The sequence below is a fragment of the Podarcis filfolensis genome (genome assembly GCF_964270895.1).
Source record: "Podarcis filfolensis genome assembly, chromosome: 12".
In the NCBI taxonomy this organism is placed as follows: domain Eukaryota; kingdom Metazoa; phylum Chordata; class Lepidosauria; order Squamata; family Lacertidae; genus Podarcis; species Podarcis filfolensis.
In genome coordinates, this window is record NC_139614.1 from 6075328 (window position 1) to 6098506 (window position 23179).

The window sequence follows — 23179 nt, forward strand, 5'->3', positions numbered from 1 at the left end:
TTTATTTTGCTATGGCCTAAGTTTTAGCTCAATGGAGAAAAATTGCCTTCACCTTTTTGGATTTGACCAATTCTGACACAACATTGCTGAGATAGGTGGACCAGTGGTATTTTTTTATTTTATTTTGTTTTGTTTTGTTTTGTTTTGTTTTGTTTTGTTTTGTTTTGTTTTGTTTATTTATTTATTTATTTAGCTTCCATATCTCCCATTGTCAGAAAAAGGGGAGAAGTTTATGACACAGACCACCACAAAGTCAATACAAAACATGATATATGTCCAATATAAGAATCAAAACAGCTATATAAATGCAATTATAAGCAGAGGAAATAGATAACAGCAGTGGTATAATACAATATGACATCAATCCTGGCATGACTGCACTGGTTGCCAATAAGTTTTCATGCCCAATTCAGAGTGCTGGTTTTGACCTAAAAAGCCTTAAACACCACAGGACTGCAGTTCTTCAAGAATCGCCTCTTCCCCGTATGAACCAACCGGGACCCTGCAATCATAATCTGAGGACCTTCTTTGTGTGCCTCCTCTACCAGAGACCCGGAAGGTGGGAAAAACATGACTGGGACTTTTCTGTGGTGGCTCCTGTTCATGCAATGCTCTCCCCAGGGAGGCTTATCAAGGGCATCATAAATAAATGCAAATTCTCATAATAGCAGCAACATAAAAAGTAGGGGGGACACGAGTGGTCTAAACCACTGAGCCTTGGGCTTGCCAATCAGAAGGTCAATGGTTCGAATCCCTGTGACAGGGTGAGCTCTCGTTGCTCAGTCCCTGCTCCTGCCAACCTAGCAGTTTGAAAGCACGTCAGAGTGCAAGTAGATAAATAGGCACCGCTCCGGCGGGAAGGTAAATGGCGTTTCCGTGCGCTGCTCTGGTTCGCCAGAAGCGGCTTAGTCATGCTGGCCACATGACCCGGAAGCTGTCTGTGGACAAACACCGGCTCCCTCGGCCAGTAAAGTGAGATGAGCGTGCAACCCCAGAGTCGTCTGCGACTGGACCTAACGGTCAGGGGTACCTTTACCTTTAAAAAATAAGGGAGGGAAAGATCAGCAGCAGGGTATGTAAAATACAAAAAATAAAATAAAAAACAAAGAATCTTCACTCTAACCAAAAATAGCTCTAAATCATGGCAGCAACACAGAAAATGTCTGACCCTCCCAGCTCTCACCTGAGACCTTTCATGTCCTTTCCCAGTTTCTCCACCATGGGAACATTTTCCTGTGCTGCTCAATTTCTACATTACTTTCCCATGCTTAGGCATTCACTACTGCCTTTAAAATTGAGATGAGGGTGTAAAACATTGCATGGGAAGATGCTGTTTGAACTCCAGGTATGCTGATCTCATGTTACCTAGTAGCATAGGAGGAAAGCAAATCCATTTGCCTTTGGGCTAGATATACTTTCACTTTTATGTTTCAGCTGAGCTGTAAGGTTTGCTCCCTGTTTTCTGTGGCTATTTGATTGCAGTGCAAATGGCTTTCTTTTCTTTCTTTTTCTGCTGTTTGGAAAGGAATTATGATATTGCTTCTTCCCAGGTGATTGCTGTGAAGCTGGTCGCGGATGTAAAAATGTAGATTTCTAATTAATCCCTAGGTTAATGCTGAACAGTGATGCCAGGGCAATAAACAACACGCTGTAAATAAGCATTTTCAACTCAAGTTTAGAAGCAGCTGGAGGCATGTGAGCATCTTCAGATGATTATTACCTGCTCTGCTGCCATAAATTGCTTGGAGGGAGAGGGATGAAACAGGAACGCAGCAGAAGTTGCACATCCAAAGCTTGGGCCCCGTCTGCACTATAAATTGAAAGCAGTTTCATACCACCTTAAACAATCATGGTATCCCCCAGAGAATCCTGGGAATCCTTGTGTTCAGAAGTCTTAAAGGTAAAGGGTAAAGGGACCCCTGACCATTAGGTCCAGTCGTGGCCGACTCTGGGGTTGCGGCGCTCATCTCGCTTTATTGGCCGAGGGAGCCGGCGTACAGCTTCCGGGTCATGTGGCCAGCATGACAAAGCCGCTTCTGGCGAACAAGAGCAGCGCACGGAAAGACCGTTTACCTTCCTGCCGGAGCGGTACCTATTTATCTACTTGCACTTTGACGTGCTTTCGAACTGCTAGGTTGGCAGGAGCAGGAACCAGGCAACGGGAGCTCACCCCGTCGCGGGGATTCGAACCACCGACCTTCTGATTGGCAAGCCCTAGGCTCTGTGGTTTAACCCACAGCGCCACCCGCGTCCTGGGAATGCGTGTGCTCAGAAGTCTTGGGAGACCCCTATTCCCCCAAGGAGCTACAATTCCCAGAATTCCCCAGGGAAGGTTATTGACTATTAAATCTACTCTGATAATTGTAGCTGTGTGAAGGGAATAGGGGTTCCCTAACAACTCTCCGCACCCTTAGAAACCACAATTTCCTTTGGGGAAAGCGGTATGACACTGTTTTGGCTGTATAATGCAGATGGGGCCTTAGTCTCTTTTCAGATGATACCTTTATACTGCAGGACTTGCCATCTGCAGATTCGGCTCAAAAGGACCCTGTCCAAGAGCAGGGGAGCTACTGGCAGTCAGTGTAGGCAATACTGAGCTCGATGGAACAGTGGGCTCATAAGGCAAGTTTATGTTACATCAATGGTGAGGTCGTGTGACTAAGGACCAGAACTGTTGCTTCCAGAGCTTCACATGGAAGCTGCTATGTGACTTTCCAACATGTCATCTTTTGAAGGACCAGAACCGTGGATGCTCTTTTGCAACATGGTCAGAGGGGGCCTCATCTTCTCTCATGGCAGACACTTTGCCTTTTGAGCAAATGAAGATAAAGCTTTTTTCCCATTTCTTCAGCCCATGCAGAAGAAGCTCTGCCTGTGGGGCCACTTAAATATAGTGGATGGACAGAGAGCTGAACTAGGGGGAGCTGGATTTGAATCCTTGTTCAGGTCTGAAACAGCCACACAGAGAAGAGATCAGGGGCACAGACAGTAGCAACATCCAGAACAGTCCAAGGTTTCAGGCAAGCTCCAACAAGGGCTCCTGCAAAACGCAGGTCAAGGAGTAGTCGAAGTAAACCAAGGTTTCAGTAGACATTTTCCCAGCAGCGCTGGTGGCATTTTGGGATGTGTGGGAGGGAGTAGACTAGCAGCGGTGCCTGTCAAAAATGTGAAGTGTTTGATGTTAATGCAACTTTGAGAAGTAGATTTTTAATCTACTTAAAAAATTGAAGCCGAAAAAGGGAAACTTTTTTAATGCTACTTACAGATAGGTTTAGACATAAGTATGTCAGTGAATGTGGGGTGGGGGGGGGCAGGGATGCAGTGCTTTATATTTATTCAAAGTGGGAGTTTCTCCTCCCGCACAGTTTCCAGATTGGCTTGTCTTCCTATCTGAGCTGCCTTTAATTTCAAAGGATTCATAGCACAAATGCAAAATGTCACGACTCAGTCTGCAGCTGAAAAGCGAGTAAGTTTTCATGTTCCAAAAATCCACAGCCGCCCAGAGGGCTTTAAGAATATATCCTAGAGGTTATGTTCACATGCGCAGGGAAAATAGTGGGTATAGCCAGGGGGTGGGGGCTGCGCCTCCTAAATCAAGTAAATAAATAAAAATACTTAATGGATGAGTTGTGTAAGATAACTCGGGGCTGCACCCCCAAACATAAATCCTGGCTGCACCTATGTGTTCCATACAAACACACATATACATAAATACAAATTACTGTAATGAAAAATCATGTCTACATGATTTAGAAAATGCAACCATATTCTGGTCGTAGCACATGTGTCAGAATCATAGCTGTCAACTTACAGATTTGAAAATAAGGGACCAGCAGCCAAAATAAGGGACCAGCAGCCAAAATAAGGGACCTGCAGCCTCACCCGTTCCAGGCACTCCAGTCTTCCTGTCCTCCTGCAGTCTGGTCAAACTCATGCTGGTAGCTTCGAGAACACTGTCCAACCAACTTTGTAACCAAAGGTTCAACTGAATAGAATCTGAATCACATGCACCACAAGGCCTATGCAGCCTCAACTTAAGATGGCTCCCCGGCCTGGCTTTGCACTGCAAAGTTTGCAGCAGCACGTGCAACAAAATGGCATCCAGCATTCAAAAAACCCCTCAGCTTGCATTAACTAGCCACACACAAGGCATGCAAGCTCCACCCCCCAGTCGTTCTTAGACTTCTTACTGGGTGAGCAACATAGCCAAGCAACACAGTTGGAGCCTCCCTCCTCCCTGGCTGGCAGGGAGGGCGGGAGAGGAGCTGCTTCCTTTGAAATTTAAGGGACATCATTTAAGGGACATTTAAGGGACATCCATCAATAAGGGACAGCAGCGGGACATGGCGCTGGAATAAGGGACTGTCCCTTCAAATAAGGGACACTTGACAGCTATGCTCAGAATGTACTGTGCTGTAATAGTGGAAAGGTTATATGAAGACAGCCGATGAATGACCAAAAAAAAAAAAAAAGTTACATGGTGTTTTGCTATGGTAACTGATTATAGGAGTAATTTTTTTGTGCCTTTTGTGTTGCATCCCATAGAAAGGGAATGTATAAGCCATATGGGATTTTTCTCTTTCCTTTGTATGCATGGTTATCTGAGTGTATTGTCTGGAACTTGCACCCAAAAATGCTGATTCCTCTGTCAGGTTATCAGGGCAAATGTGCCTGTTTCATTTTTCCACAGCAAACCTAATGCAAAGTGAATAGTTCACAGTTCTTCCATGCTCTTCATATGCTTCAACATCATGAAATGCAGCAAATGGACAAAGGCCCATTATTCTTTTAACATGACAAATTATATGGTTCTAGCCTGGAGCTTATCGCAGTGGTCCCAGATATTGAAATGATCGGCTCTTCAGATGATTGAATACATGTACCATGGATTTATTTGAGGATGGGTGCCCAAATGATGGACATTCATAAAGATTTGTGGCATGCATACCTGCATGCATACAACCCCACCAGCAATGAAAACCTCATAACTTGAGGGCAGTTCATGCCTTTTATATCCTAGGGATGAATTTCAACAGATGAATTTATTGTTTTCATATACAAGATGAAATTCACCGTTTATCAAATCACATTTTAAATAAGAAAGCCTCTTATTTCAATGACAGCATTTCCCATCGAGGGAAAGAAATATTTTTCTCCTCTCTTAATATTTCAAAGGTAGAGTTGTTGTGCTTTTGAATGTGAATGTTGATGTTGGTCAAGCTGAAATTTCAGTCACGCAAAGCCCCAACCACCAAGGTGGTTTTAAACATTTGTGCTGAGAAGGTTTTCGTTCCCTCCCTCCTCTTGGATCTAAGGCCTGCTAAGCTCGCCAGCTCTGGAAGGCTCTGGGACGCTCTCCTGAGATCATATGAGTCCCTGCAAGATATTGTGCAAGCATCACTAACCTTCCAGGGCCAGTGCAGCAAGCAGGCCTTGCCAAGCAAGGAAGGCTCAGAGCACAAAAGCTCTTTTCTTAAACCACAGAGCCTAGGACTTGCCAATCAGAAGGTCAGTGGTTCGAATCCCCGTAACGGGGTGAGCTCCCGTTGCTCGGTCCCCGCTCCTGCCAACCTAGCAGTTCTAAAGCACGTCAAAGTGCAAGTAGATAAATAGGTACCACTCCGGCGGGAAGGTAAACGGCGTTAAAGGGGCCAGTAAGAACCTTTTCTTTCATGCGGTAAACAAGAGGGGCATGTTCCTTTGAAATCATTGCGTTCCTCTCCTGTTCCTTAGTTGTTCTTGTGTGACTACAGTGGTGCCCCGCAAGACGAATGCCTCGCAAGACGGAAAACTCGCTAGACGAAAGGGTTTTCCGTTTTTTGAGCTGCTTCGCAAGACGAATTTCCCTATGGGCTTGCTTCGCAAGACGAAAACGTCTTGCAAGTTTGTTTCCTTTTTCTTAACACCGTTAATACAGTTGCGACTTGACTTCGAGGAGCAACTCATAGAACGCAGTGTACATAGTAGCCTTTTTTGAGGTTTTTAAAGACTTTGGTGATTTTTGAAGCTTTTTCAAAACTTCTTTTGCAGCCATTTGGTAAGTTAAGCTTTTAAAACTTTTTTGGGGGGTTTTGGATTTTGGGTTGGGGTGTTTGCAATTCAAGGACTTGGTGTTGGGGAGGGGTTTGCAAGAATCTGGAAGCTTGTGTGGTTTTTTTCTGCATTTTTATGATTTTCTGTGACCATTGGGCCACTCTGCTGTTTTTAAAAAAGATTATGGGTTTGAATTTTGAAATGCTCTTTACAGTATGTGTGACTTTAAAGAGCACTTAATAAACTCTTGTTGTACCAAATTTGGCTTTGTTTGGACTTTTTTTGACCATAGGAACGCATTAATTGATTTTCAATGCATTCCTATGGGATTTCGTGCTTTGCAAGACGAAAAATTCGCTAGACGAAAAAATTCACGGAACGAATTAATTTCGTCTTGCGAGGCACCACTGTATAAACTTACTTGCTCAAGCACGGGTTGAAGTGGAGCAAGGGGCTTCTCTCTCCCCCAAAGTATCCTCAAAGTTCTTTTTTAGAGACTTTCTGCCAGTGGTGAGATGGGCAGAGACAAACCCACATCCTGGATCCCAGTTCTCCACTACAGAGAAGGAACGAATCATGCTAAGTACCAATTTTTGCTTTTCTCCTCCTAGGAAAACATTCATCGGTTATCAGGCGTGTGTTCAGTTCCTTTTCTGAAGCAGCTGTGTGAGAAAATCCAATCGTATGTATTATTTTCTTTTTTTAAAAAAATAAATCTTTATGCTACCCATTGATTAAAATATATTTTTAGTTTACTGCAGAAGGTACATATTGTTCAGCAGCCCAGGACACACACACACACAGACATCACTTCTCAAAAAGCATAACTCCTCCCCATTATATTCTCGGAGAAAGGAGATATAATTTGCCGGATAATGTTGGTGCCACAAGAGCCCTTTGAACACTTACAGATCAAAATGCTGTATTCATAGCTATATTGTCATTTGTTCTCCATGTGCTGATGTTAAATGCATTTTTAAATCTTGCTGCCTGTGTTGGCTTTGTGACTCAGTTCCACTATATAGAAGGCCTAGAAGCTGGAAATCTGTTAATAGCCACTTAGCACACAGGTTATAAAAAAACACGTGTGCTGGTGCTTCTTGAAAAGCACCAGCTTTTCAGCAGGGTAAGATTTATGCAAAATTTGTGTAATGTCACATTTCGTGAAAACGTCACTGACTCCCTGTATATTAAAGATGCTAGTGCCAGCACTACGAAAGAGTAACTGATATTATCAAGGATGGATGCAATAAATATAGTGTGAGTTAGAGGCAATGTCTGGGTACTTTACAGTGGGGACGAACAGCCCTTTTTACATCGAGGGCCACATTCTTTTGGGGGTAGTCTCTCAGGGGCCACTTGCCAATTGTAGGTGGAGCCAAAGTCAAAGAGAGGCAAAAGTATTATCCAGAATCATTTCCACCCTGCTTCAGTTTTCACTATTGGAAATTGGATTAGAATTTCCAGTCTTGTGTCAGTCTATTCAGAAGTAAGTCCCACTGCGTTTGATGGGGTTACTCTCAAAAACTGGCGGAGGAAGGGGGGCGGGGGAGCACATCGCCCCTGGCACCATTGGGAAGGGTGGTACCATTACAGCTGCCCTCTGACAATGCACCGTGCACCCTCGCCACGCCCCCGGGACGCATGCCAGCCACGCCTCTGCTTGCTCTCCGCCCCTGGTGCTCGAGCATGCAGCTTCACCACTGCTCTCAAATAAGTGTTATGGGGGTGAATTATAAGAACAGTTCAACATAGATACTGTTCTGGAAAGCAAATGAAATTAATTTTTTCTGACTTTAGTGTGCTAGACCATAGCTGTCAACCGTCCCTTATTTGGCGGGAAACTCCCTTATCCCAGCGCCGTTTCCCGCTGCTGTCCCAGATTGATGATATCCCGTAAATTTCCCAGGTTTCAAAGGAAGCAGCTCCTCTCCCTGCTGGCCAGGGAGGAGGGAGGCTCCAACTGTGTTGCTTGGCTGCGTTGCTCACCCAATAAGGAGTCTAAGACCGACTGGGGGGGTGGAGCTTGCATGCCTTGTGCCAATCAAATTGGCCACGTTGCCTGGGGACTCGCCTTTGCTCAGCGCTTCCCAGCGGAGAGGTGACGGTGGTTTTCCTTGCTGCATCCCCTTTGCCGGGTTGCTGCGCTGTGGGAACCACCGCTTGAGGCTTCGTTTGGCTGCTGGCTGGGCTTTCTGCCTTTGGCTCAGAGGGGCTCAGAAGTTGAACATACCTGTGCTCGGAATCGGATGGATACATCATTGATGGCCCACTCACCCTTGCCGGGGGAAAGGTCTGTCTGGAGCGGGGGCACATGGTGGGGGGGAAAGGAAATCCCTTATTTTGGCTGCTGATCCCTTATATTCGAGGCTGCTGGTCCCTTATTTTCAAATCTGTAAGTTGACAGCTATGTGCTAGACACACACTATATGGCAGGAACCAGCCAATTAATGATCAGACAACTGGATGGGGTTCTTTCCCCCAAGACATATAAGCCGGAAAGATGTTTATTCAAAAATCATCCATTTGTTTTTATACAGTAACATACTGTTCATTCCAGTTGTTCTGAAGCTGCACCAGGAGGGGGGAAATGGTTTCAAATGTAAAAAAAGGGGGGGGGGTGAACAGAGAGGAAGGCACACTGATGGTATGCTAGAATTGGGGCAGCTTCAAGAGGTATCAGAGGCCGCATAAAATCAGTCAGGGGCTGCATGTGGCTCCTGGGCCTCAAGTCGCCCACCTGTGCCTTGTAGAAAGAAAAGGGGAAGCAGGACTAAAGGAAATTATTGATTCTAATAACTCAGAGCACCTTGCAGCACAGATATTTTTTATCTTTTAACTAACACCATGCGGTTTATGCCATCTCCTTACTACATTGTTTATGATTCTTGCTCTTGATTTTAGCAGAGTAAGGAGGAAAGCTAACGGACCAAAGAAAAACCCCAAACAAAATCTCATTTTAAACAAGCGTTTTAGTGTCAGATACAGATTTACTGCATAAAATCTGTGATACTAAATCCCAGGGCTTGAGAGTGAAAATCATCCAAGTAGAGAGTCAAAGAAGCTCCCACTTGTGATAATAAAAGGATATAGCCTTGAAGCAGGTTTCTGAGGAAAAGGTAATTTTTTTCTTAAAAGCATATTTTAAGCCAAGACTTGGGTACCTTTCTGAAAACCATTTCCCCTCCCCCCCCACCTCCAGGAGTTGGGCTAATTTCATACTCTAGAGCAGGACTGGAGTATTGGCAAAACCTATTTGGTGTTTCGCAACTTTCTGACTAGTTGCAGGACCTTAGCCAGACCTAGCAGAGTACACGCAGAATCCACGGAAGCAACTGGCAACTTGGCTGCAGACAGGATAGACGAAGCAGGAACCAGGAACTTGTAGTTAGGTGTTTATTATATACAGTTGACTAGTTACAGGAACAGAACACGGATCTTTAGCTAGCTCTCTCTGACACGACTCACAACTCCTACACTGACACACTGAACCACTGAACTCCAAACTACCAGTTAGTAGACCATTAATTATCACTCCCTTGAGAGAGCTTGACCAATCAGGGAGCGGTCTCCATGCCTCTGTTATCACCAGGCAGACTTACTCCTTCAGATTGCCTTCTGGCTGTCTGCCAAACCTTAATTGACTCTGTGTGAGTAGCTGCACGTACACAGTTTCCCAACATGGAGGACCTTGGGCCCTTCAGATGTTGCTGAAATATAACTCCCATCATTGCTAGCAAGCATGGCCATTGGTCAGGGATTGCAGGCAGGGCTAATCGGACTGACAATATGCAGTCCGGGTTTATTGGACTGACAATATGGTGTCCAGGCAGATTTTAATTTGGACCATATGTCCATACTAGGGCTGGGCCGATGTATCGTCCAAAACCGGTTTGAAGTCCATATTGTGATACTGGTTTGATAATTTTTGACCTGGCAATATATCACAAATCATAGTGTGCGTGTGAACACGCGCTATGGAAAAATCGCAATATGGGGAAAACCTTGAAGCCAACCAGTGCCTCTACATATCTCTATCCTTATTTCAGACTGTGATACAGTCAAACCTCTTCTTACGTCCACCTCTGCTTGTGTCTGTTTCACCCAACGTCCGCGGCAAACCCAGAAGTAACCGATGGGTTTGCCGCAGTTGGCGCATGCGCAGAAGTGGGCAATCACCGCCTGTGCACAACGGCGCCTCTCCCAGCAACCCGTTTCGACCTCTGGACGCAGCTCCGGAACGGATTATGATCGCAGGTAGAGGTTCCACTGTATATCAGTATATCACAATGTTTAGCTGGTGGTATATCAAGAAGTTGAAAACTAGATATCGCCCGGCCCTAGTCCATAGCTGTTCTCCATCCAGAAAGTGATGTTCTCCTGAGCTAGGGCCTATACTTATATGGAACGCCACAGTTACAGTGCCAAGGCTGAAGGAAAGCAAGAACAAACTATCTGTATTCTGTACATGGAGGGTAGCTCTGACCGCCACTCTGCTTGGATAAGCTATGTGAAAGTCACGTGTGCAAATGTTGATCAACAGAGGCTGATGTGCACAATGATCACCAACCAACTTGCTCCAGATACATGTAAATGTTGTCCTGGTGCTCACAGTGATCAATGTGCTCAGTTTAATATCAACTCCTAGGCCAAAGAATGAAAACTGTTTTTTTAAAAGCTCTTTTATATATATAATAACAATTGCTCGCAGAATAGATGTGTGTATGTTAGAGCTGTTAATGGTACAGAAGTGATAAGCGGAACTCTTTATAGCACTGTTTGCAAAAAAAAAAGAAAAATGTTTGTGAGCGTGGTGTTTATCCTTCCAGACTTATCCGTAGTAAGTTACCTTTCGAAGACCTTGATGGAGATAAATTTAGTCTTTATCCGGTAAGTAAAGTCATATGCCAGCAACAAGATTCTCACAAGAGCCCCTTCTAGTATCTATAAAACCCATCACTTTGTAAAGTAGTAGTCCAAGACTGTGGGGTACTCTCTATTATTTTGAAATATTGTTTCCTTTATGGTGAAGAAAAATAATTATTCCTTTTATATTCTTTCTGGAGGCTTGGCCATGGAAATACATTGCCCAGAGAAGCAAACTGCTCTGCCAAAGAGTGTGATGTTTATTGAATTATTAATAAAACATGAAGCAAACTTATATGAAAAAGTATTAAAATTGTCAGGGTGTCTTATTTCTGCATGAAAATAAGCAGTGTGTCATTTTTTTTTTAAAGGCAGCTGGGAGGGTTGGTTTATGAATCTCTCTCCCCCTTCTGTAGTTAGATTTTTATTTTAGATGTTTAATGGTTGGCTGGAAGGGGGCGGAATTCCAATGCTACACTTTTCTTCATTTCTCTTCCTGGTTAGACCTTAAGAGGATATCATTGGAGAGGTAGAGACTGTGACGATATCCAGGCCTCTGTGTATCCTGGCAGACGGTAATTTGGGTGGTTTAAATTATTCTCTCTTGTTAGGACAAATCACTTCTTTAGATATTATATTATAGCTTCAGGTACCCCCAATAGCTTGGGTAGCTTTGTGGGACTCCAAATGGTTTGCCCATGAGACGGTCTGCATGATATATGTGGGAACTGTTGTAGAGCAGATTTAGATAGTCAGGATAGCCACATAAGCAGAAACATAGCTTATGCATATCCTGAATTGCTATCTATTTATTTTCATAAAGTATTTTATTTATTATAAAATATTTTAATGCTACTTTTCGGCACTGAAACATTCACAAAAACGCACAACATCATGCATCATAAAGAACAAACCTGTATCTCTTTTTAGACATTGCTGTTTTCCCATACAGTTATGTTTAAAAACTTTTTTCTAAAAAAATTTGAACATTGGTTCAGGGCTTCATCCATTAGCATCAGTACTTTACATTGATAGTCTTGATGCTGGGGCAGGTGCTGGGAAAAAGCATCTGCAAAACATGGTGTGTTACGTGACTTCACACCAAAGTGAAAGTCAGCATTCTGGTGGAAGCTGTGTGTGTGTGTGTGTGTGTGTGTGTGTGTGTGTGTGTGTGTGAAAAATGCCACCTTAACCCATTTCTGAAATGTATTAATTTCCTTTCTATTGTAGCCCTGATAACTGGGATGCAGATAAGGACTCCAACTGTAATGGAATATGGGTGAGTCATTGGAGGTTATATTTTGACATTTCCCACAGATGTTCAATTCCGATTTTGGAATCTGCCTATGTGAGTTTTTACTTCGTGAGTTTTCAAAAGAATAGACTTCCCCAGGTTAAGAATACGTCAGTAATGCCTCCACAGGTATTACCTTGGGGCCAATCGTACCTTTAAAAAACTGCTATGAAAGTTGCCCCCGCTACTTCTAACTCTTTTGGATAGTGAAACTGTCTTACATAAGAAATCCTTATTTCAAAACTCGTGCATTCATGGGATACCGAAAAGCAACAAGGTGAGGGTAAAAACCTGGTTTATTTCAGTGATAGATCTAGGAATCGTTGACACATGGCAAACCACTTATGAAAATGAAGAGGATTTCAGAAGGGCTTGTGAAATGGCCTTGGGATTTGCCCAAGAAAGAAAACCTCAGAGAATTATGTGGGTCCTTGAGTGCATCTCTTTGGATGGTAGAAATTGTGTTTACTACTACTGCTCCTACTATTACTACTACTACAACTACTACTGTTGATTTATTAAATTTGTATACCGCCCTTCATCCAAAGATCACAGAATGGCTCACAACAGAAGAATACAAAATGAGAATACAAAAGACATAATAAAACACAGACGAAAACAAACCAGTAACCCCCCTCCCACAAACACATTTCAAAAGCCATCAAATGCTAATCAGCTGAATTGAAGTGAAACGTTTTTGCCTGGCCCCCAAAGATATGTGACGAGGGTACCAGGTGAGCCTCGCTGTGGAGAGCGTTCCACAAATGGGAAGCCACTATTTATGATACAATTATTTCATTATCAGGATTTTGATTTGGTCGTTTATATTTTTGGTTACTTACATGCTTATATGGAAGCCACACTGAATAATGTTTGTTTTAATTTAGATTAGTTTTATTTATCTTATTACATTAGGAATCGGGGACATGGGTAGCACTGTGGTCTAAACCACTGAGCCTCTTGGACTTGCCTTTCATAAAGTTGGCAGTTTGAATCCCCGTGAGGGAGTGAGCTCCTGTTGCTTTGTCCCAGCTCCTGCCAACCTAGCAGTTCGGAAGCACACCAGTGCAAGTAGATAAATAGGTACCACTGAGGAGGGAAGGTTTCCGTGTTCTCTGGTTTCCGTCACAGTGTGCCATTGAGCCAGATGACCCGGAAAGCTGTCTGTGGACAAATGCCGGTTCCCTCGGCCTGAAGCGAGATGAGCACTGCAACCCCGTAGTCGCCTTTGACTGTCCAGGGGTCCTTTACCTATTTTTTCCACCTACATATAACATGTCTGGCTCATGCTATCCCTTTGTGTATGATAAGAGGAAGCCTCTTTGCCCATTCCTGCCATCATAGAAAAGTGATCCTCAGCTATTTGGGTCCCCCAAGTATTCATGTTGCTACTGCTCAATGTTTTCTAACAGACTGGGTTGCTTGCATTTCATTGTGCTGCTGGAACAATTCCTGAAAGAAAAGGTGAATGTGCAAAACTTAATTGATGCTTCTCCTCTCTCTCTCTCTCTCTCTCTCTCTCTCTCTCTCTCTCTCTCTTTGTGAGTGCGTTCAGCTCCATGAGTTACCGTAATTTTCTTTTCTCATACATTAGGGTGTTGATCCAAAAGATGGCATCGCCTATGAGCAGAAATTTTGTAAAGGTAATTTCTCTAATTTTAAAATATAGCTGAGAATATTGATTGCAAATTGCCCGATTCATTAAAAATAATAATAATTCTGAAATATATGATGCAAAACAAAACAAAGGGAATGTATGAACATACTACAAATAAGGGTCATCAGTACAATCCTTGTGTTGTCGTCAGATGTGCTGATTCCTTTTGAAAGCCAAGCTCAGGGAAACCAAGTTCTGCAGGTGGGAAGTTAATTGGCCTGTGGTACTGGTGTCACAGGACACTGGTGGCGCTGTGGGTTAAACCACAGAGCCTAGGACTTGCCGATCAGAAGGTTGGCGGTTCAAATCCCCGCGACGGGGTGAGCTCCCGTTGCTCGGTCCCTGCTCCTGCCAACCTAGCAGTTTGAAAGCACGTCCAAGTGCAAGTAGATAAATAGGTACCGCTCCGGTGCGAAGGTAAACGGTGTTTCCGTGCGCTGCTCTGGTTCGCCAGAAGCGGCTTAGTCATGCTGGCCACATGACCTGGAAACTGTACGCCGGCTGCCTCGGCCAATAAAGCGAGGTGAGCACTGCAACCCCAGAGTCAGCCACGACTGGACCGCAACTGGTCAGGGGTCCCTTTACCTTTACTGGTGTCACAATACCTCCCACTCCCTACCCCAGGGTAGTTTTGCTTTTTTTAAAAAAAGAAAAGTTTCTGTTTAAAGCCACTATATAAACCTTGTTTCACATGATAATAGGTAGGAAGAGCACTTCAAGTGTGGGAGAGAATCAGAGCTGTCAATCAGCCAGCATTTAAATGGAGGCTCACTTCACCAGGAAAAAACAACAGGACAGTCTCCCTTTAAAAAAAATAAAAATGCCTTTGAGCGTCCAAATTTATTCATTTTCTTATTGCAGAATTAGTTACCAGTAATTCTGCAAGAGCCAATGTTCCTGGGTTATATTATGTTGTCGTAATATATATTATAATATATATTATGTTGTCATGCATTTTTAGAAGGAAGCTGTGAAATTGTGAACTTGATTTCTGGAAATTAGGATACTGCCGTTCTGTCCTGCAGAGTGACAAGAACCCATCGCAGAATGACAAGAACCCATCGCAGAACTTAGACCGGGTGGAAACTGGCTGAGGCAGACATACTTGGTTGGGCGGGCTGAGCTAAAAGCAGGGGTGCCGACTCCCCCACACAAACACACACATGGGGGGGGTGTGCATCACGTGACACCCAAGAGCTAGGCTGGGATGCAAGTGTGTCCTGCTGTGATGCCAGTGTTTGTGTGCTGGGCAAGGAGGAGGAGGTGGAACGGAGCCACAGGATTTTTGGTGGGCCAATCCCCCTCCTTGAAAATTTTGGGAGGGACTGAAGACCCCCTCAGTTCCCACTCCCCAGCGTGCTTGGCTGAAAGAGAAGCTCTATAGAAAGAGTTAGAAATCACTATAAATACCATAGACCTCATGCTTCTGAATTCATATAAACAGCCTTGTTCTTCTGAATTCCGCTTCCTATTGCACATAACAATATGTTATTAATGTAATGTTGTTGCTGGCAGTCGTGGAGTTCTTTTACAGAGGCAACAATGCCATGTCGGCAGTATATAAATTAGCCCACAGCAGAGCTCAAAACTGTGCACTTCCCGAACAAACACAAATTGATCTAATGATGGTGCCTGTACATTATGGAAATCACCCCTGAATAGAACTAACATGGAGCTTCCACAAGGTCTGTTCTTGTGCCGCCACTAATGTTTAGTAGCTTCTTGGCAAACACAAAACCAGTTAGTCATTAAGGAGGGAGCAGAAGTTATACTTCTTCCTGATTTTAAAAAAGCCAGTTTCTTTGAACTGGTTCTCAGGACACAGTAGGCCAAACTCCAGCTTAGGGAGCAAGTTTTCTAGGTCTCCAGAACTCTTTATGTTACACAAAGCATGCTAATAAAGATGTAGCCCAATTGTGGATTTGGGGAGGCATTTTCTCTCTCTTGTAGACTATGACGACTGCCTTGCTTTTTATGCGCCCTGAAATTGCAAGAGATGTTATCAGGCACCATCCATCTTTAAAGGCTGGGTGCAGTGAAGCAGTCAGTGTTTATGAGAAGCTTGTAATTTTGCCCTAATAGACCAAATTGAGAGCAATGCTCTCAATGCCCTGATTTCACTAAATGTTCCACTTTTATTGAACGTACTGCAGATAGTAAAAATTTATGTTGCTCCCAGCAGGGTCCACTTTAAAGTACCAATTCAAGCTTTAAAAGAAGCCTAATAGAAATTGGTCTAATTTAGCATGCACTTTTTGTAAACTTGATTGATGTGTCCATTTATTTTCGGGTTATTTATAGTGCAGAGGAAGTTAAAAATCTTATTTTAGGTTTGGAAATGAGCACAAATGGCCAAATCGTTGTTTTGATTGCTCTTTGTGTGCTGGAACTGCCGTGTGGATTTTCTTAATGCAGTTGTGTTTTGTGCAGCATACGGGTTTGCAATGTGAGAAAAAATAATTAAGCTTTTAAAATTATTAATTGTCTTCCGTAGGCACAGAGTCCAAGGGAATCATTTTGTTGGGAGATTCAGCTGGGGCTCATTTTCACATCCCTCCTGAATGGGTGACAGCATCGCAAATGTCAGTGGTATGTCATTTCAGCTGGTCATTGTACTGATCTCAGTTGGCCGTCCTATAATTCACTTTCTTCTCTATTACTAAGGGTGCCCATTATAACTGCCCTCTATTATAAAGGGTGCCCATTGAGTGTCTATATATTTCTGGGGATGATCATTTTCAGCCACTGCTGTAATAATCATGGGAGGTTTTCAAGATATATTAAGAAGCCAGAAACTCTTCTTTAGAAAGGAAAACATCTGTTCAGTTTATTAGTACCATGGATGTGTCTTGTTCCTCCCATGTTGGTTGGTTGGTTAAAATTATTTATAACCCGCTCTTCTTTCATCACACAATCCCAGAGCAAGAAACAACATTAAAATACAATAAAGCCATATTTCATTTAAATGAACTTAATGTGAAAGCAGACAATATACTAACACCAGCCAAGAGAGGGACAGGGCACCAATTTAACCAAATTCTTGGTTGAAATATCTATGGTTTTACCTGGTGTCAAAGCTCCATCAGTGTTGGTGCTTCAGAGAGGAGGGCATTCCAGAATTGGGGTGCCATTATTGAGAATGTCCTCTCACAAATCAGCACATATTGTATCTCAGAGAAGGGGAATCCTTCAATGACTACAAAGTCTGGGCAGGTGTATAAGGAAGCAGGTGGTCTCTCAGGTATCTGGGTCTTTTGGCCATTATAGCTTCCCCCACAAATAATCACACCTCTGTTCTCATCTCAGATGTTCTTGTCTTCTGCTGTGCTGACTACAGTAGAATTACTACTTATCGCTAGTGAAATGTTCATCATTAGGGTCAGTAATAAATATTTGCAGGAGCTGTTGACAACAGTGCCGTAGGCAGAAGACAGATTTGTGGGAAGCCCTTCAGCCAACATTAAGAGAACCCTTACGCCCCTCTGGTTTGGAAAACAAAAGTGTCTGTCATTCAAGAGGCCATGAAGTTTCCTCTGCAGCCAAACATATGAGACAAGGAAAAGATGCAGGAAGGTGCTCTCAAATTGTTTATGTGCAAGCTGTGTTTTCTTGGGGTGCCCTATTCAGTTTGAACCAGGTGAATAACAAGCAATAAGCTCATAGCCACCTTGTGCCTGGAGAAATCAGACTGTCCCATAACCACCATTATTAACCATCTGAATAACATGTTCAAGAGACACCACTCAGCCCTCCGGAAAGGCTTTTGAGGGGTTTCAGGGGGCAAAGGGCACAGCAAGTGTTCTTTCTGTGAAATTCCATTTGTCTAAAGTAAAAAAAAAAAATCAGACAGCAGAACTATGCAAAGCCCTGGTTGACGACAAGCAATTAATGTTCATATTTTACGGGTGAGAGACACTAAGGGATTAGCCTAAGGCAAGCCAAGGCAGAGTGTTTTTGTTTACTTGCAATTTTACTTTTTGTTATACAGTTGGGAGTCAGAAATGGTTGCCAATCTACAGCTAATCATCTAGGTAAAGCAACTTTCTGCCCACGACCACCACATGATGGCTTAAGAAGTGCTATTGATTTTCTTCCAAGAGAGAGAGAGAGAGAGAGAGAGAGAGAGAGAGAGAGAGGAACTACCCAAGTGGCTTATTGAAAACTTCGAAGGGAAATTGGGAGGGGAAACTGCAATGCTAAAAGTAAATATTCAGCACCAATAATTATTGCTGCATTGTGGGCAGCATTCAAATTAAAAGCCACATTGTTTGCAGTTTTAATTTTCTCTTTGGAAAGCCTTAACTGATTTAAATATTCGAGATTGGCTGTTGTTTTTCTTCGTTAATGCTTTATGAAAAAAAATGATTATAGGAATCACACTGATGACAGAGCAGGGGATGAGCATAATAAATCAGAGGCAGTGATAATTGAGATGATCATGCCTAATAAATGTGGTAACAATACTCGGGATAATGACAGTAATGACAATGAAGCATGAAAGTGATGTGCTCAAGCTAGCGTTTTAGATTGTGTCAGCATTTCTTTTGTAAATCTTGGATGTTCACGTTTTTCAACTTCTCCACAAGTATTTTTCTCTGTGTTGCAAATGCCTTATACAGTATTTTGAAGCGATGCTTAGTCCTCAAGGCTGAGACCTACCTCCATGAAAATCCTGCAACAGTCAGCAAAGAAGGCGGTCTGCATCTGGCTGCCATCTTGAATATGGCAGAGGCAGGCAGGGCACAACCCCTGTGTCCCTGACCTGATTGGCCGTGCAACCCAGGCTTGCTCCAAATGGAGGGTCCAACATGGTTCCACAGGGAAATGGTAGCCCTCTGGGAAGGGACATAGCTGTGCTGTGTAGCAAACACCGCTCCCCCCAGAGCCCTACAGGGGTGGGGCCAGATAAGGATCTGGCCCAAAAGGGCAATAAAGGTTACCCACCCCTTGGACAGTGCTCAGGATGGCACCAAGCCAGGAGGGCAGCCTTACTATACTCAAGACGTAGCTGATCTCTAGGAATAAAATCTCAAGGGAAGGGGTTTGTGATTAATTCCTCCTCCCAAAAAGAAATACATATATTTTACATGTCTGATCTATAATTCTTGATAACTAATTTGTTTATGACCTATAGCTGTGTCCTATTAACTGTATTTAAACTGCTTGAACTTCGTATCACATTAAAAGCTAGTATGAAAAGAATAATCAAGTTTATTGCCAATGTTCTGGGCATGGAAGCCCATTACTGTAACCCAACATGAGACGATTGGGTGAAGGGCAAGTACAGAAAATAAAATCCATCCTGATTTCTTAATCTCTTTTATAGAAGGCATTTTCCAACCTTCCTGAGGCTTTTGCCGATGAGCTCGACTGGCCTCAGTTTTCTGGAGCAACCGGATTCCTCAACTCCACAATTGGGTGTGTAAGCAAAGTCACCAGAATCTCAGGAATGAATGGTTGTGGAGAAAATGTTTTGTGTTCAGATGGAAGTTCTGGAGTGTTGCCATGCCCTCTGCTTCTGATGTTTCCTAAAAATTGTGATCCTCCCATTCCACAATAACACATTGTTTCATGGTTTCCAGACCAAACTTTCTTCTTCTTTTTCCTTCATACTTACCTTCAAGCCCAAACAACACAACTGCAGCACATAGATCCATGTCCCAGCGAAAGCAATAGTGGGAAGCTATGCTTTAAAGGAAAAGGGACGCGGGTGGCGCTGTGGGTAAAACCTCAGCGCCTAGGACTTGCTGATCGCATGGCTGGTGGTTCGAATCCCCGCGGCGGGGTGCGCTCCCATCGTTCCGTCCCAGCACCTGCCAACCTAGCAGTTTGAAAGCACCTTCGGGTGCAAGTAGATAAATAGGGACCGCTTACCAGCGGGAAGGTAAACAGCGTTCCGTGTGCTGCGCTGGCTCGCCAGATGCAGCTTGTCACGCTGGCCACGTGACCCGGAAGTGTCTGCGGACAGCGCTGGCTCCCGGCCTATAGAGGGAGATGAGCGCACAACCCTAGAGTCTGGCAAGACTGGCCCGTACGGGCAGGGGTACCTTTACCTTTACCTTATGCTTTAAAGGGATGCACAGCTGGACCGCAGGCGTTTGTCTGTGTGTGCTTTCTCTTCCCCCACTCACTGTCTTTGTCCCTGCAGCTCCCTTCCCCCAGGCAGTTTCTTTCAATATGAGCTCCCTCCTCTTAATTACTGGAGAGATAGTAGAGGGGAATCCTTAATGAAATCCAAAACCCCTTGACTCCACATTTTTAGTCAAATCATAGTCCTTCTGTAAGCCTCTAAAAACAATCACTTTGGAGTGGTGTGTCACGAAAGGTCAATTATTCATTTCGGATTGTTGTAATCCACTCTGGAATCCGCTGGTGAATGGTGTGTGGGTTTGTTGTAATAATAATAATAATAATAATAATAATAATAATAATACACGTCCGAATTTTCATGAGGGCTTAAAGAAAAATCACAAAGTGTTGTGGAAATGCGATTAAGACTTAATATTGGGGAAATGAGAAGCTGAGCGAAGCTGAAATTGACAGATTTGTCCATTCTTTTTTCCACATGTCAATTCTGACCCTGCTTAAACAAACTATGGCAGCTTAAATTAGTGGTTTTCATCCAAATAGTAGTTTTCGTTCCCAAGAGTAATTACCTTCGAAATTCAGCTCCAACTTAATTACTTTCCATTTCTTTCATCCTGATGTTCTTTCCCAATGTCACTGTTCTGAAATAGCCTCTATTTTTAATCTGTGGGATCTATTATTCCTTCTGTTCCCAAATCTGTCCACTTGTCTAAGATGACAAAGCAGTGTTTAGAGACAAGGTTTCCTTGGTTCAACTGTCTCCTAATTACTTCTTTGCAATTGCTAAGGCAGTTTTGTTAATGTTCCATAAACTCCTGATTCCTGGGCAATTTATCTTTCTTAGTTCATAAGACTGTTTGCCCCATCTCCTTTTCAATCATATAAAAAGCTAGGTTTTTCATTCTTTGTGTGAAGAAGGATTTATTGGGAACAAACAGGATCATATATACTGTATTGGCCTGAATATAAGCCACACTCCCCCCCCAAAAAAAATTCAGACCATGAAAAGTTAAAGTGCAGCTTCAATTTGTGACCTTACAAAAATCGGTTTTTACGATATCGCTGCTAAAACAGACATACGATAAAAAGGAACAAAAACAATTTTATTGCCGATTTGCGAGCTTGAGACTGTTGTGCAATTATCGTAATTCTAATGTCATTCATCACTTTCCCCGTATTTTACAGTGCAGTATTGATTTTTTATTTGCATTTACGGTGCTACGAACAGGTGCTTAACCCACTTGCAGGTCATCTCTAGTACCTGTAGGATTTTCTTCTACATTTGCCGTTTACAGGTGTGAGTGCCTGCAGAATTTTAAGGGAGTGGCTTATATTCAGGTATTGTCTTTTTTTCTTCCCTCCCCCCCTGAATTTTAAAGGTGCGGCTTATTTAATGGCACGGCTTATATTCGGGCCAATACTGTAGATGTTCTGTTGTTTGTTTAGGAATTGTGGTTGTCTAGAGTAGTTATTTATACTTTCTAAGAAGTGGGGCTGTCAGATATAAGAAACTATTTATAAGATGATCCAGACTTCTTAGTGATGCAAAGCTTTTACAGTTTGGACTTTACAATTTCACCCTCATTTTGGCCTCAATGTGAAATAGCAGTGACATTGCTTAGTCTGGGTTCACCTGACTGCTTGGAGAAATCATCAGTGGAGTAAACGAGTGCTTTTAAGCTTTTCTGTTTCTTGAAAAATGCATCCTGAAAATTATTTCCTTTCTGTCTCTCTTGATTCTTTATCTAGATTTTTTTTAAAGCCTCCATACCCCTAAAGGTTCAGGGTAGAAAACAACACTGAAGTAGAATCCAGTGTAGCACTAAAGTAATCATTCTCTCAGCATAAGGATTTCTGCTTGCACAAGGGAATGATATCTCCCCCTCCTCTCTTATGCACCCCCTAAATATGTTCTGGGGTTCTCCCAACCCTCTGGAGCAGATTTGGGGAGGGTGTGTGTGCACACAGGAAGCAGAGGGAGGAAATTCCTGTTGTGGAAGCAGAGATCCTTTTGCTGATGAGGCTCATTAGTAAAAGACTGCCCACAGCATCTAAAAATCAATGAATTTATCACCTTTAAAATATTAGTAACTGTAAAATAACCCCCTAGTAATTCCCTGCTTACTTGTGCCCACTAAATGCTTATATACAAATTCTGGAAGATATTCAGGCTTCTTCTCCATCAATGGGAACAAGCCACCTGTTCTTTCTGGATCCTTATTGCCTTATCTCACAATTAATAATGTCCAAAGGGAGATATAAGCAAACAAGCCTATTGCACTTATTGACCCTCCCCAATAAGGATAAGTGAAGGTCCAGCCTGCGACAGTAGTGCCTGTCTTGTCCACGGTCCCTGCTCATGGTTCATTTCAGGTGATGTGTTGAGAACCAGAGTGATGCAGAAGCTAGATTGTTTTGTGTACTGTGCCCAAACCCTGGCTGTGCTGGACACACCATTGTATAGCTCTTCCGATGGAAGCAGTAGACTTGGTTTAAATCCATCCGCTAATATCATCCTTTCCCTTCAAACATCCCTTTGTAAGCCTTGGATAACAATGGAATTGTGAAGTTGCTCCACGAAGTTTCCTGAAACATCAAACGTACAAACACAGCACCCTTGATTGTAAGTTGTAGACGTAAATAACTTGTGGTTCTAACATTTATAATGACGGTGCGTCACTATGCTCTTTGCCATGCAGATGGAGTGCAGGTGAGATTGCAACGAAGACAATGCACTTGGTAGATACAGTGTGGAACCACAACTGAAACTTGGCTTTCACTTCATTGCACACGTGCAGCATCTCAGCAGTATTAAAGGCCTTTGGGCTAGGAGCCCCCGATATAATCAACAACAGATATTTTCAGGAAGATCCCATCTAGTTCTTTTGCTTTGGAGTCAAACACACATTTGGAATGAATGAACAATCACTCCAGTAAATAACACCCAGGTCACAGGCCTTGTGCCTTTTTTGTTTGCTAACAGTGCTGACTAAGGAATTTGTTCTCTTCAGGAGATGTTACAAAAGTACTGCAACACTGAATAATCATCTTTGGTTGCCTTGCTTCCCAGTGTAGACTGATCAGAGCTATCTCCCAAAACTTGACCCCCACCCCGACCTAGGTAAAAAACGTAACTCCCCCTCTTAAAGGGACATGAACATGTGATCAATCTAGGTATTTCAGCTCAGCTCTGAAACTCATGGATTGGCCACTGGACAAGTCATTCTCATGCCATCTAACCC

At 43.2% G+C, this 23179-nt stretch overlaps 1 protein-coding gene across 9 annotated transcripts in view; it reads left to right on the forward strand.

Annotated features, from left to right (window-relative positions):
• The window catches only part of AOAH (acyloxyacyl hydrolase), a 94210-nt gene that overhangs the window by 43237 nt on the left and 27794 nt on the right, over positions 1 to 23179 (forward strand). For all 9 annotated transcript variants that reach the window (XM_083578061.1, XM_083578058.1, XM_083578063.1 and 6 more), the window contains 7 exons: positions 6645 to 6715; positions 10863 to 10923; positions 11404 to 11474; positions 12130 to 12178; positions 13788 to 13836; positions 16345 to 16439; positions 19177 to 19268. In XM_083578061.1, the coding sequence (XP_083434187.1) occupies positions 6645 to 6715; positions 10863 to 10923; positions 11404 to 11474; positions 12130 to 12178; positions 13788 to 13836; positions 16345 to 16439; positions 19177 to 19268 (488 nt within the window). The remainder of the gene's footprint in view (positions 1 to 6644; positions 6716 to 10862; positions 10924 to 11403; positions 11475 to 12129; positions 12179 to 13787; positions 13837 to 16344; positions 16440 to 19176; positions 19269 to 23179) is intronic.